At 34.6% G+C, this 16,103-nt stretch overlaps 1 protein-coding gene across 4 annotated transcripts in view; it reads left to right on the top strand.

Moving 5' to 3' along the window:
* Nucleotides 1-16,103, top strand: part of JAK2 (Janus kinase 2) — a 162,221-nt gene that overhangs the window by 100,535 nt on the left and 45,583 nt on the right. For all 4 annotated transcript variants that reach the window (XM_059924783.1, XM_059924782.1, XM_059924781.1 and 1 more), the window contains 2 exons: nt 5,338-5,455; nt 15,125-15,270. In XM_059924783.1, coding sequence (XP_059780766.1) covers nt 5,338-5,455; nt 15,125-15,270 — 264 coding nt within the window. The remainder of the gene's footprint in view (nt 1-5,337; nt 5,456-15,124; nt 15,271-16,103) is intronic.

The raw sequence follows: 16,103 nt of genomic DNA, 5'->3' as shown, positions 1-16,103 counted from the left end.
AGTTAATCTGTTAGGAAACATAATAACATTTGTTTAAAATTGTTACAAGTTGGATCCAACTACAGAGCTCCAAAATAAATGAAGCAGCAATGAAAGAATTAAAGGGAAAACTAGACAATTCAACAATAATAGTTGGAGACTTCAATACGTCACTTTCAGTAATGGACAGTGACTTCAATGGTCACTTTCAGTAATAGAAGATCAGCAAGGAAATAGAAGACTTGACCAACACTGTAAACCAGCTAGACATACATATATAGAACACTGCACCCAACCACAGCACAATACACATTCTTTTCAAGTGCATATGGAATATTCTCCAGGATAGATCATATGTTAGTCCACAAAATGAATCTCAATAAATTTGCAAAGACTGAAGTCATACAAAGTATGTTCTCTGACTACAGTGGAATTAAATTAGGAATCATTAACAGAAGGAAATCTGGAAAATTCACAAATACATGGTAATTAACAACACACTTCTAAATAACTGAGGGGTCAGAGAAGAAATCACAAAGGAAAATGGAAAATACTTTGATATGACTGAAAATGAAATGGATCATATCAAAACTTATGGTATGCAGCTAAAACAATGCTTAATGGAAATTCATAGCTATAAGCACCTATATTAAAAAAGAAAAAAGTTCTCAAAGCAATAACATTCGACTTTAACAAAGTAGAAAAAGAAGAGTAAATTAAATTCAAATCAAGTTGAAGGAAGGAAATAATAAAGATCAGAGTAGAAATAAATGAAATAGAGAATAGGAAGACAACAGAGAAAATCAAGAAACCAAAAGTTGGTTCTTTGAAAAGATCAACAATATCAGTAAACCTTTAGCTAGACTGACCAAGATAAAAAGAGAGAAGCTTAAATTATTAAAATCAGGAATAAAAGAGGTAACATTACTGTGACCTTATAGAAATAAAAAGGATTATAAGGAACAACTGTATGCCAACAAACTACATAACCAAATGAAATGGACAAATGTTTAGAAAGACACAAACTGTAGAACTGACAAAGGAAGAAGTAGCATGTCTGAATAGACCTTAACAAGTAAAGAAATGGAATTCAATTAGTAATTTAAAAAAACTTTCCACAAAGGAAAGCCCAGGCCCAGGTGGCTTTACTGGTAATTCTATTAAACTTTTAAGGAAGAGTTGATACTAGTTATTCACAAAAAGTGAAAAGGAGGGAACACTTCCTAATTCATTCTGGTGAGTTCACCATTACCCTGATACCAAATCCAGACAAAGACATCTAAAAGAAAAGAAAGCTACAGACAAATATCCCTTATAAACATAGTTGTAAAAATCATCAAGAAAATACTAGCAAACAAAATTCAGCAATATATAAAAAGGATTAAATATTGACCAGGTGGAATTTACTCCAGGCAATACAAGGTTGCTTTAACATATGAAAATCAATCAATCAATATAATGTACCATATTAGTAGAATAAAGAATCAAATCATATGATCGTCTTAATAGACACAGAGAAAAACATTTGACAAAATCCAGCATTCTATCGTGATCAAAATATTAAACATAATAAGAATGGAAGGGAAGGCTGAATGCTTTTTTCCAAAGATCAGGAACAAGACAAGAATATCTGCTCTCACCACTTCTATTTAACACTGTACCATAGATTCTAGCCAGGGAAAATAGGCAAGAGAAAGAAATACAAGGCATCTATATTGGAAAAGAAGTGGCAAAACTCTCTGTTCACAGATGATATGATCTAGTACATGAAAAATCCTAAGGAATTAATAAACTATTAGAACTAATAAATGAGCTCAGCCTGGTTACAGGACAGAAATACAAAATCAGTTGTATTTCTTCATGCTAGCAATTACAGAACAAATATGAAATTAAGAAAATTCCATTTACAATAGCATAAAAGAATACTTAGGTATAAACCTGACAAAAGTGCAAAATTTGTGTACTGAGAAATATAAAATATCATTGATAGAAAGAAATTAGAGAAACACCTAAATAAATGGAAAGATAATATAGGAAGACTTAATATTGTTAAGATGGCAGTGTTCCCATAATTAATCTGTATATTCAATGCAATCTCCACTGAAATTCTAGCTATCTTTATTGCAGAAATTGACAAATTTGTCATAAAATTCATAAAAAATCAAAGGGACTTGGAATAGCCAAAACAGTCTTGAAAAAGAACAAAGTTAGAAGATTCACACTTATTTCGAAACTTGGTCCACAACCATAGTAATCAAGACAGTGTGGTGCTGACTTAAGGTTAGATAATAGATTAATGGAATAAAATTGAAAGTCCAAAAATAATCTCTCATATTATGGTAATAGACTTTAGACAAGGGTGCCAAGACAATTCATGGGGAAAGAATAGTCTTTTCAACAAATGGTGCCAGGACAACTGAATATCCACATGTAAAGTAATGAATTTAGACAACTCACACTGTTTACAAAAAGGTAATTTAAAATGGATCATAGACCTAAATCTAAGAGCTAAAGCTATAAATTCTTAGGAGAAAACAGGATCATGTGTTTGTGTACTTAAATTAGGCAGTGATTCCAATATGGCACCAAAAGCCTAAGCAACAAAAGAAAAATAGGTTAATTGGGATTCATCAAAGTATATGTTTGTGCATCAAAGGATACTGACAAGAATGTGAAAAGACAACCCATAGAATGGAAGAAAATGTTTGTAAATTATATATCTGGCAGATGTCTTATATCCAGAATATATAAAGAACTCTTACAGTTCAGTACAGTGACAACTAACACAATTAAAATAAGGGCAAAGTTTTGAATAGCCCTTTCTCTAAACAAAACATACAAATGATCAATAAGCATGTGAAAAGATACTCAACATCTTTATCCATTAGAGAAATGTAAATCAAAACCACAATGGGATATCATTTTACCCACTAGGATGGCAAGCATTAAAAAGATGGACAATAACACGTTGTTATAAATTTGTCAAATTAGGGACTTCCCTGGTGGTCCAGTGGTTAAGACGCCATGCTGCCAGTGCAGGAGGCACGGGTTCGATCCCTGGTTGGGGAACTAAGATCCCACGTGCTGCGCGATGCGGCCAAAAGATTAAAACAAAACAAAAAAAATTGTCAAATTACCTTTTATTAAGTGGAACATAGGGTGCCAGATGGTGAGCCACATTTCAACAACAGACTACAAGAGGAATTGAAGTAGAAAAGTTTATTACTCACGTACCTGCATGCCTTAAGGGGTCACATGGAAAGGTCAAGGCACAGTGCAGATAGAGAGAGTCAGGACCTGGAGCACATGCCTTTATTAGGGTTTAAGTGTAGAGTGCCTTGGGGTTCCTGGACTAAGGCCAGACTGGTCAATTCAAAAGAGTTGGGTTTTGGTAAGCCACGTAGGAATCTTATTGAAGAGGTGCATAGGACTAGACACTGGGAGGCAGGGATGACTATTGATCACAGTGGCTGTTGGGGAAGTCATATAAGGAACTTATATTTGCTTGTGACTCTGCAAGTTGCTCTCTAGGGCATGCGTTTGTGTGGGAGCTAATGTCAGTTTAAGGTCACTACAGGACTCTTGATGAAACAAAATGAATGCTGAGTCAGCAGTAGCATAGAGTAACTTAGCTAAACTCTCCACCCAAGTGTTGGCAAGGATGTGACCTATTGGGACACTCATACATTGTTGTTAGAAGTATAAAATAGCACAGCTGCTTTGAAAGACAGTTTGGCTACTCCTTTAAAAGATAAACATAGAATTATATGATTCAGTAATGCCACCCTAGGTATATATGCAAGAGAAATGAAAACATACATCCACAGGAAAAATAAACTTGTATATGATTATTCATAGCAACATTATTCACAATAGCAAAAAGATGGAAACAAACCAAATGTCCATGAAGTCATGAATGGTTAAGCAAAATGTGGTGTATATCCATACAATGGGAATTTAATTGGGCAATAAAAAGAAATGAAGTACTGATACATGCTATAAATGTGGATGATCCTTGAAAACATTATGCTAAGTGAAAGAAGGTAGAAAAAGCCACATATTATATGATTCCATTTATATAAAATATCCAGAATAGACAAATTTATAGAGATAGACTAGTGGTAACTTAGGGCTGAGAAGTAGATAAGGGTGGCTTGGGTAGGGAATTTCTTTTATGGGAGATAAAGATGTTCTAAAGTTAGGTCGTGGTGATGTTTGTACAGTGCTTTGAATATACTAAAAACATTGAATTGTATACTTTAAATGAGTGAACTTTATGTGAATTATATCTCAGTAGAGCTGTAAATAAAAAAAGCAATATAGAATTTTTTTGTTTGTTTCTCTGAAGGACAAGTTTGTAACCTCCATTTTTTGAAACTGAAGTATAGCTGATTTACAATGCTGTGTTAGTTTCTTGTGTACAGTAAAGTGATTCAGTTATACATATTTATATTCTTTTCCACATTCTTTTCCATTATAGCTTATTACAGGATATTGAATATCCCTGTGCTATATAGTAGGACCTTGTTTATCCATTCTATATATAATAGTTTGCATCTGCTAACCCCAAACTCACAATCCAACGCTCCCCCACTCCCCTTCCCCTTTGGCGACCACAAGTCTGTTCTCTATGTCTGTGAGTCTGTTTCTGTTTCATAGATAAGTTCATTTGTGTCATATTTTAGATTCCACAGATAAGTGATATCATATGGTATTTGTCTTTCTCTTTCTGACTGGCTTCGCTTAATATGATAATCTCTAGGTCTGTCCATGTAGCAGCAAATGGCATTATTTCATTCTTCTTTATGTAATCTCTGTTTCTTTAAAGAAGAAGCAATTATTTATTTTCACAACAAATTAGCATTTTCAGATTCCTCTACTGATGTTCCTAGAATTACATTAAAATTTTTTTTTGAATTTTATTTTATTTTTTTTAATACAGCACGTTCTTATTAATTATCTATTTTATACATATTAGTGTGTATATGTCAATCCCAATCTCCCAGTGCATCCCACCACCACCACCACCCCGCTTTCCGCCCTGGTGTCCATACTAAAATTTTTTTTGTTAATGTTTTATTTCTACATTTCTCTATTTTCTATTATTTTCTTCTATGTTCTGTTCATGGAAGAAGGCAGAATATGGATTTTAAACTTACGTTTCTTGTATTTTCTGGCTGTATTATTACCATGGCTTTACCCATATTTCCTTTTGTCCTCATTTTGTATTTAACACTGTCAGTTGTGTTTTCTGATTATGGGATGATACCTTTTGGTAGATCGGAAGTGGTTATATATATACAGTATGTTTATATTAGAACTGTTGGAGGCTGACTGATTATTTTAATTGTCTCGTAGATTTTACTTTCCTTACTGGTATTGTAATGGCAGCAACAGAACCTATAGGCATGGAATATCTCGAGGTGCTGAAGCTCCTCTTCTTGATGACTTTGTCATGTCTTACCTTTTTGCTCAGGTATGTACATGTGTTAAATGATAAATATCTGGCCATGTATATGTACCTCTTAATCAGGAAAATATTCACATATGGGAAAATTGATGTTCTGTCTGCATAGCAGGTGCAGAGAGGTAACAGAATTGAGTCTTTTATCACTAATTTTTAATCCCATGGTTTATGGATAATAGAATCTATTTTATAAAGATTCCTAGAATTGCCCCTTTTGAATTTTCTTTTTATTTTAGTGCTTTAGATCATTTTAAGGATTTCACAAGTTTAGACTGAGTTTTACAACATGATGCATGTAGACCTAAGTGGCTGGAATATAGGACAGTGAAATTTCTTTAGAGAAAATTTTTTTTTAATTCCTGAACAATTTCAGACTTAATTAGTGGGTAGTGAAATGTGAAGAAAGTAAGTAATTGCATAAAAAGTGAACTACAGTAGTTTGTGTAGCCCCTCATAGGAGGGTGGCTGGTTGTTGATACTTAGTCTGAGAACTGTGTTCCAGTTGTTTATTAATATTGTTAAATTTTTGTGGTGTTTTTGAACATTTTTAAATGCTTTTATCTATTGCCTTGATTAGTGCTTTTGTGTAAAGATACACTCTTGATATCCCCAAGGTATCAGAACAAGGAGTTCTAAATCAGATATGCTAATATCATGGGAAATAACCTCACAGATCCTCATAGCTCACATTTCTAATATGTGTAGTAGGGCTAGTTCAGTTTGTGAGCAACAAATTGAAAAATATTTCTCTTTTGCAATATGAGAGCAACCAACTTTTCTGTGTGTGAGGGGGTAAAATATACTTAATAAAATTTACTATTTTAACCATTTTTAAGTGGTCAAATCGGTGGTATTAATTCAGTACATTCATATTGTTCTGCAGCCATTACCACCATCCATCGCCAGAACATTTTTCATCTTCCTAAATTGGAACTTTATACCCATTAAAAAATAACTCCTCATTCCCCTCTCCTCCTGACCCCTGGCAGCCACCTTTCTACTTTCTGTCTCTATGAATTTCCTTATTCCAGGTAGGTCATATAAGTGGAATTATACAGTATTTACTCTTTTGTGACTGGCTTATTTCTCTTACATAATGTCTTCAGGATTCATCCATGTTGTAGCATGTGTCAGAATCTCCTTGCTTTTTAAGGATGAATAATATTCTATTGTATGCACCACATTTTGTTTATCCATTAATCTCTTGTTGGATAGTTGGGTTGCTTCTACCTTTTGGCTCTTATGAATAATACTGCAATGAACGTGGGTGTACAGATATCTCTCTGAGACCCTATTTTCAATTCTTTTGGATATCTATCCAGAAGTGGGATTACTAGATGATATGGTAGTTCTATTTTTAATTTTTTTGAGGAACTGCCATACTGTTTTCCATAGCAGCAGCACCATTTTACATTATTACCAGCAGCACACAGCATTCCACATCCTCACCAACACTTACTTTCTGTTTTTTTGATTATGGCCATTCTGATAGGTGTGAAGTGGTATCTCGTTGTGATTTTGATTTGCATTTCCTTAATGATTAGTGATTTGGCACATTTTTTAATAAGCTTATTGGCCATTTTTATATTTTCTTTGGGGAAATTTCTGTTCAAGTCTTTCGCCCATTTTTTAATCAGATTGTTTTTTTGTTGTCTAGTTCTGTGTGTTCTCTCTGTGTTCTGGTTATTAACGCCTTATCAGATATATGATTTGCAAATATTTTCTCTCATTCCTTGAGAGAAATTTTCTCTCATGCCTTTTCACTGTTGATTGTGTCCTGTGACCCACGAACATTTTAAGTTTTGATGTAATGCAGTTTATCTATTTTTTCTTTTGTTATCTGTGCTTTTGGTGTCAAATCCAAGAAATCATCCCCAAATCCAATATTATGAAGCTTTCCCCCTTTATTTTTTTATATTTTATGGTTTTAGCTCTTATATTTAGGTATTTGATTCATTTTGAAATAATTTTTAAAAATTGAAGTATATTTGATTTACAATGTTGTGTTAATTTCTGCTGAACAGCAAAGTGATTCATTTATACATATGTAATATTTACATTCTTTTTTATATTCTTTTCAATTATGGTTTATCACAGGATATTGAATATAGTTCCCTGTGCTGTACAGTAGGACCTTGTTATTTATCCATTCTATATATGCTAGTTTGCATCTCCTAACCCCAGACTCCCACTCCATCCCTCCCTCACCCCCCCTCCCCCTTGGCAACCACATGTTCTCTATGTGAGTCTGTTTCTGTTTCATACATAAGTTCATTTGTGTCATATTTTAGATTCCACATATAAGTGATATCATATGATATTTGTCTTTCTGACTTCACTTTTTAAAAAAATTTTTATTGGAGTATATTGCTTTACAATGTTGTGTTAGTTTCTGCTGTATAGCAAAATAAATCAGTTATACATATACATATATCCACTCTTTTTTAGATTTCCTTCCCATTTAGTTCACCACAGAGCACTGAGTAGAGTTCCCTGTGCTACATAGTAGGTTCTCATTAGTTAACTATTTTATATATAGTAGTGTATATATGTCAATCCCAATCTCCCAGTTCATCCCACCCCCCATCCCTTGGTAACCATAAGTTTGTTTTCTACATCTGTGACTCTATTTCTGCTTTGCAAATAAGCTCATCTGTATCATTTTTCTAGATTCCACATATAAGCGATGTTATACGATATTTGTCTTTCTCTTTCTGACTTACTTCACTCTGTATGACAATCTCCAGATCCATCCATGTTGCTGCAAATGGCATTATTTCGTTCCTTTTTATGGCTGAGTAATATTTCGTTGTATATATGTACCACATCTTCTTTATCCATTCCTCTGTCAATGGACATTTAGGTTGCTTCCATGTCCTGGCTATTGTAAATAGTGCTGCAGTGAACATCGGGGTGCATGCATCCTTTTGAATTATGGTTTTTTCTGGATCTATGCCCAGGAGTGGGATTTCTGGCTCATATGGTAGCTCTGTTTTTAGTTTTTTAAGGAACCTCCATACTGTTCTCCATAGTGGCTGTACCAATTTACATTCCCACCAACAGTATAGGAGGGTTCCCTTTTCTCCACACCCTCTCCAGCATTTATTGTTTGTAGATTTTTTGATGATGGCCATTTTGACTGGTATGAGGTGATACCTCACTGTAGTTTTGGGGGTTTTTTTGTTTTTTTAATTTTTATTTATTTATTTATTTATTTTTGGCTGTGTTGGGTCTTCGTTTCTGTGCGAGGGCTTTCTCTAGTTGTGGCAAGCAGGGGCCACTCTTCATCGCGGTGTGCAGGCCTCTCACTATCGTGGCCTCTCTTGTTGCGGAGCACAGGCTCCAGTCGCGCAGGCTCAGTAGTTGTGGCTCACGGGCCTAGTTGCTCCGCGGCATGTGGGATCTTCCCAGACCAGGGCTCGAACCCGTGTCCCCTGCATTGGCAGGCAGATTCTCAACCACTGTACCACCAGGGAAGCCCTCTCACTGTAGTTTTGATTTGCATTTCTCCAATAATTAATGTTGAGCATCTTTTCATGTGTTTTTTGGCCGTCTGTATGTCTTCTTGGGAGAAATATCTATTTAGATATTCTTCCCATTTTTCAATTGGGTTGTTTTTTTTGATATTAAGCTGCATGAGCTATTTGTATATTTTGGAGATTAATCCCTTGCTGGTTGCTTCGTTTGCAAATATTTTCTCCCATTCTGAGGGTTGTCTTTTCATTTTGTTTATGGTTTTCTTTGCTGTGCATAAGCTTTTAAGTTTAATTAGGTCCCATTTGTTTATTTTTGTTTTTATTTTCATTACTCTAGGTGGTGTGACTTACTTCACTCCTATGATAATCTCTAGATCCATCCATGTTGCTGCAAATGGCATTATTTCATTCATTTTTATGGCTGAATAGTATTCCATTGTATATATGTACCACATCTTCTTTATCCATTCATCTGTTGATGGACATTTAGGTTGGTTACATGTCTTGGCTATTGTGAATAGAGCTGCTATGAACATAGGGATGCATGTATCTTTTTAAATTATAGTTTTTTCCAGATATATGCCAGGAGTGGGATTGCTGGATCATCTGGCAACTCTATTTTTAGTTTTTTGAGGTGCCTCCATACTGTTCTCCATAGTGGCTGCACCAACTTACATTCCCTCCAACAGTGTAGGAGGGTTCCCTTTTCTCCACATCCTCTCCAGCATTTGTTATTTGTAGACTTTTTAATGATAGCTATTCTGACAAGTGTGAGGTGGTATCTCATTGTAGTTTCGATTTGCATTTCTCTCACAATTAATGATGTGGAGCATCTGTTCATGTGCCTGTTGGCCATCTGTATGTCTTCTTTGGAGAAATGTCTATTTATATCTTCTGCCCATTTTTCGATTGCGTTATTTGTTTTGTTGTTATTGAATTGTATGAGCTGTTTGTATATTTTGGAAATTAAGCCCTTGTTTGTCACATCATTTGCAGGTATTTTTTCCCATTCTGTAGGTTGTCTTTTCATTGTGTTATGGTTTCCTTTGCTATGTAAAAGCTTGTAAGTTTGACTAGGTCCCAGTTGTTTGTTTTTGCTTTTATTTCTGTTGCCTTGGTAAACTGACCATTGGTATGATTTATGTCAGAGAATGTTTTGCCTATGTTCTCTTCTAGGAGTTTTCTGGTATCATGTCTTATATTTAAGTCTTTAAGCCATTTTGAGTTTTTTTGTGTATACGGTGTGAGGGTGTCTTCTAATTTCATTGATTTACATGCAGCTGTCCAACTTTCCCAACACCACTTGCTGAAGAGACTTTTTTCCATTGAATATTCTTGTCTCCTTTGTTGAAGATTAATTGACTGTAGGTGTGTGGGTTTATTTCTGGGCTCTATATTCTGTTCCATTGATCCATATGTCTGCTTTTGTACCAGTACCACACTGTTTTGATTACTGTAGCTTTTAATATTGTCTGAAGTCTGGGAGGGTTATGCCTCCTGCTTTGCTCTTTTTCCTCAGGATTGCTTTGGCAATTCTGGGTCTTTTATGGTTTCATACAAATTTTAGGATTATTTGGGAATTCCCTGGTGGTCTAGTGGTTAGGACTTGGCACTTTCACTGCTGGGGCCCAGGTTCAATCCCTGGTCAGGAACTAAGAATCCTACAGGCTGCACGGCACAGCCAAAACTAAAAAATAAAAATTAGGATTATTTGTTCTAGTTCTGTGAAAAACGTCATGGGTAATATGAAGGGATTGCATTAAATCTGTAGATTTCTTTGTGTAGTATGGCCATTTTAACAATATTAATTCTTCCAATCCAAGAGCATGGGATATCTTTGTATATCTTTGACTCATCTTCAGTTTCCTTTATTAATGTTTTATAGTTTTCAGCATATAAGTCTTTCACATCCTTGATCAGCTTTATTCCTAATTTATTTTTTTGGATGTGGTTTTAAAAGGGATTGTTTTTTAACGTTCCTCTTCTGATATTTCATTTTTAGTGTAAAGAACTGCAGCCATTCTGTATGTTAATCTTTATCCTGCTACCTTGCTGAATTCGTTTATCAGTTCTAGTAGTTTTTGTGTGGAGTCTTTAGGGTTTTCTGCATCTAGTGTCATGTCACCTGCATATAATGACAATTTTATGTTTTGAGGTAATTTTTTTATCGTGTAAGGTAAGGGTCCATCTTCATTGTTTTGCATGTGGATATCCAGTTTTTTCAGCACCATTTGTTGAAAAGACTATCCTTTCTCTGTTGAATGGTCTTGTTGCTCTTGTCAAAAACCATTTGAAAGTGAACCAACTTTTTACAGCTTCCTTTGTTTCAGTAGTCATTAAGAAAAGAGAGAGACAGGCCTCTGAGAATAGTGTACTATGAAGTTATGACTTTCTACTGCTTTTAGAATTATATTATTTCATCTGTTCTGCAGATCTGGTTTATTTTGATGGAATACTAGTTAAGTTCCATTAATAAGGAGAGTTTTCCTAAACTATTCATTGATCTACTTTACCCTAATATTAGTACTATGACATCTCATACTTCTTATCTAGAAAAATTATGGGTGATTTCCAGTTTTGTCTTCCTAGGAGGGATTTTCTTATTTAGGATGGCAAAATAATTTCACAGTAGAATCCTAAATTGTGTCTAGACACTACCACATGCAATTTTCTATTAATGTTTCTATTTCTCTAAATCCATGCCTAGAAAATGAATAAGGTAATAATTAACTTATTCTCAGATTGTATTGATATCAGGTTAGACTTTATGCATATTTTAGACTAAATATAGCAGATTTGATCAGTGATGGCACCAGATTGTAAGAAAATGTTGACATTATAAAATAACTGAAAAAATAGTTCAGCCACTAAAGTTTTTAAAGCACAGTATGAAAGACAGTATTGTAGAAAGATAGATTGGAAGCAGTAAGCAAATAAAAGCCAAAAGTGAGATGGCCCTTTTTTTTTTTTTAATTTATTTATTTATTTTTGGCTGTGTTGAGTCTTCATTGCTGCACGTGGGCTTTCTCTAGTTGTGGTGAGCACTCCTTATTGCAGTGCGCAAGCTTCTCATTGCAGTGGCTTCTCTTGTTGTGGAGCACCGGCTCTAGGCGTGCGGGCTTCAGTAGTTGTGGCTCACAGGCTCTAGAGCACAGGCTCAGTAGTTGTGGCTCATGGGCTTAGTTGCTCCGCGGCATGTGGGATATTCCTGGACCAGGGCTCGAACCTGTGTCCTCTGCATTGGCAGGCGTATTCTTAACTACTACGCCACCAGGGAAGTCCCGAGATGGCCCTTTTAAATTCATTTTTCTACTGAAGATTGTCTTTATATCATCAAATTTGTCTACTCAGCCAATAAATATACTGTTGCCATGTGAGTAACCTTTAATTAATTCATGTATGTCCAGCCAAAAAGTGGATATTTACTTTGTGTTCTTTCTTGGTTCATCTTTGATTTTGTGACTGTAACTGTTTTCTTATTTTTCTGGCTGAATGCAGATAAAATTTCTTGGTTCAAATGTTGTTTTCAGCTACCCAGATGAAAAACTACTTTTCTACAATTTTAATTAAACAAAATTTTTATTGAAACATACTGTAGGAAGTAGGAAGGCTGATTTAAAATAATATGCTTTGGCATTTGGGACTGTATTTTTATTTGTAACTTTTCTCTAATGGATATTTGTTTGATTATGTTGTTAGCACTGCTCTCACTAATTTTATCTTTGGGTCATGAGTTCCACAGAATATCCTCATAAACAGAATTTATTATCCTCTGGTTCTACATAGTATATGAAACAAAAGCAAGCTATTAAAAATAATTTACCTAGTCATCGCTAATCTGTAGCTCTTTCTTAATCAGAATAACTTACTTGCATATTTTCAAATGTGTGGTGAAATAAGTATTTGCAATTGAGCAAAAAGAAATCTAAGTCCTATGAATTAATTTTGTATTACAAACATTTAGACCTTTGTTTTGGTTAATACTGGTTATTTCATGGTTTGTGTCTTTTAAGTAATATATTTTCTTATACAAAAATGTTTCTAATTTGTTAACAGAAAGTTAAATATATTTAAAAAATTTTTTTTATTGGAGTATAGTTGATTTACAATGTTGTGTTAGTTTCAGGTACAGCAAAGTGAATCAGTTATACATATACATATAGCCACTCTTTTTGGATTATTTTCCCATATAGGCCATTACAGAGTATTGAGTAGAGTTCCCTGTGCTATACAGTAGGTCCTTATTAGTTATCTATTTTATATATAGTAGTGTGTATATGTCAGTCCCAGTCTCCCATATTATCCCTCCCCCCCTTACCCCCTGGTAACTGTAAGTTTGTTTTCTACATCTGTAACTCTATTTCTGTTTTGTAGATAACTTCATTTGTACCCTTTTTTTTAGATGCCACCTATAAGTGATATCATATTATATTAAATAAATATACTTTTAAATGCATATTTATTTCTTCTAATAAAATTTTTTTAAAAAATTGATGTAAAACTTTAATTTCATGAGATGTTTTCATAGCAAAGAAGGGAGGTACATATATAAAATATAGACGATCCTTTATTTCTCTTATTTAGTTTAAACCTTGGTTGGTATTTCAGCCAGTATTATGGCTTTTACCTTTCTTATAAAGAAACTTGCTATTATTGTTAGAATATTGGTGCTTTTAACTTTCTACCCCTTTCTTTCTCCCCATTACATGTTCAGTCTGATTTTATCCATGTCCCTAAATCACCCAGATCAAAATCTTGGAACTTCTCTTTTTCTCTTTTCTTCATTCTTTATATATAATTGTAAAGTTAGCAGTTTTTTCAGACTCTTTTATTATCTTCTGTTCTCTACATCAGATCCTTACTATCTCATATCTGAACCATTACTGCAGCCTCTTAAAGAGTCTCCTTGAATACTTCCGTTTCTTAAAGCACTTCTGTCATTGCTACTTCTACCAATGAAACAGGCTTGATGCTTTAAGAAAAGATGCTTTAGAAACTGATGCTTTGGGAATCCCCTGGTGACACAGTGGTTAAGAATCTGCCTGCCAATGCAGGGGACACGGGTTTGAGCCCTGGTCCAGGAAGATCCCACATGCCGTGGAGCAACTAAGCCCATGTGCCACAACTACTGAGCCTGCGCTCTAGAGCCCACGAGCCACAACTACTGAGCCCGTGAGCCACAACTACTGAGCCCGTGAGCTGCAACTACTGAAGCCCGCATGCCTAGAGCCATGCTCCGCAACAAGAGAAGCCACCGCAATGAGAAGCCTGCGCACCACAACGAAGAGTAGCCCCCGCTCACCACATCTAGAGAAAGCCCGTGTGCAGCAATGAAGACCCAACACAGCCAAAAATAAATAAATAAAATAAATAAATTTATTAAAAAAAAAAAAAGAAACGGATGCTTTTAAGAAAATGGTTCTATGTTGCTTCTAGGATCAAGTCATTGAAGGGTACCTGCAGTCTGACCCCAACTTACTTTTCCAGGTTTTAATTCACTCTGTTCCCTTACAGTTGTGTGCCCCAACCAAACTACTTCACATCTCTGAACATGCCTTGTGCTTTTTTTTTTTGTCATTTCTTCTATTTCCTCATCCTCTTTTGTGTTCATCAAAAATTTCTTCATGTTCAAAGAATACATGAAATTTAAAATTTTCTGTGAAACCTTCCCTAATTACCCCTACTGGATATAATCTCAATTTCTTTTATGTTCCTAAAGTATCTGTTTTGTGTGGCACTTACTATACAGTGTCTGGCATTATAATTTTTTGTTTACTTGTTTCATGTCCCTACTACATTTTAGTCTCCTTGGAGGCTGAGGCCACATGTTACTAAGGCCAAAACAGTCCTTAGTATAATGCTTTGAGCATACTTGGAACTCAGTACATATTTAATTAATATCTATTTTAATTTAGGTAATTTTGATGTAGAAGTTATAATTGAAGATATAAGCAGTGAATAGATTGATGTCATATATATTCTATAATTGGGAACCCAATTTAAATCAGTTTCAATTTGCAAAAGAACTTCTACTAAAATTTTATGGCAAAATGTTTCAAAATCAAGGGAGGAGTTTTCGTTCTTTTTAAATGCATATATTCTGGAAATTACGTTATAGGTTAAAATACAATAGTAGATTAAAATGTGATAGTGAAACTAATGAGATATTTTCTTCTAAATTTCTTTTTTTTCTTTACTTTAGTGGCGGCATGATTTTTTGCATGGATGGATAAAAGTACCTGTTACTCATGAAACACAGGAAGAATGTCTTGGGATGGCAGTGTTAGATATGATGAGAATAGCCAAAGAAAAGGATCAGACCCCCCTGGACATCTATAGCTCTGTCAGGTAATTTTCTTATGTAAATCCATATACATAAATATGAACAGTTACAGTTTTTATATAATTTATTTGTGTTTTCTGTGTTTGCCCATACTTTTTTTTGGTGTGGGTTGTTTGTTTTTGTTTTTATTGAATGATTCTTTAAATTCTATAGTGCTTTACAATTTTCAAAAGTTCCAAACACATGATTTCATATAATCCCTTAATAACCATTTTTTTTCCCTCTACCCCTATAGTATCCCCTCCTCCTTTCCCTCTCCCAACTGGTAACCACTAGTTTGTTCTCCATATCTGTGAGGCTGCTTCTTTTTTGTTTTATTCACTAGTTTGTTGTATTTTTTAGATTCCACATATAAGTGAAATCATACAGTATTTGTCTTTCTCTGTCTGACTTATTTCACTTAGCATAATGCCCTCCAAGTCCATCCGTGTTGCTGCAAATGGCAAAATTTCATTCTTTTTCATGGCTGAGTAGTCTTCCATTGTGTGTATGTATGTATGTACACATGTATATACCACATCTTCTTTATTCATTGATCTGTTAATGGACACTTACGTTGCTTCCATACCTTGGCAATTGTAAATAATGCTGCTGTGAACATTGGGGTGCATGTATCTTTTTGAATTAGTGTTTTTGTTTCTTTTGGCTGTATACCCAGGAGTGGAATTCCTAGGTCATATGGTAGTTTAAATTGTAATTTTTTGAGAAGCCTCCATACTGGTTTCCACAGTGGCAGCACCAATTTACATTCCTCCCTCTCCAACATTTGTTATGCGTTTTTTTTTTTTGATGATAGCCATTCTGATGGGTGTGAAGTGATATCTCGTTGTGGCTTCGA

This window comes from Balaenoptera ricei, chromosome 6 (genome assembly GCF_028023285.1).
Source record: "Balaenoptera ricei isolate mBalRic1 chromosome 6, mBalRic1.hap2, whole genome shotgun sequence".
Taxonomy (NCBI): domain Eukaryota; kingdom Metazoa; phylum Chordata; class Mammalia; order Artiodactyla; family Balaenopteridae; genus Balaenoptera; species Balaenoptera ricei.
The sequence above is the reverse complement of the archived record's forward strand: the minus strand, read 5'-3'. Positions and strand labels throughout refer to the sequence as shown.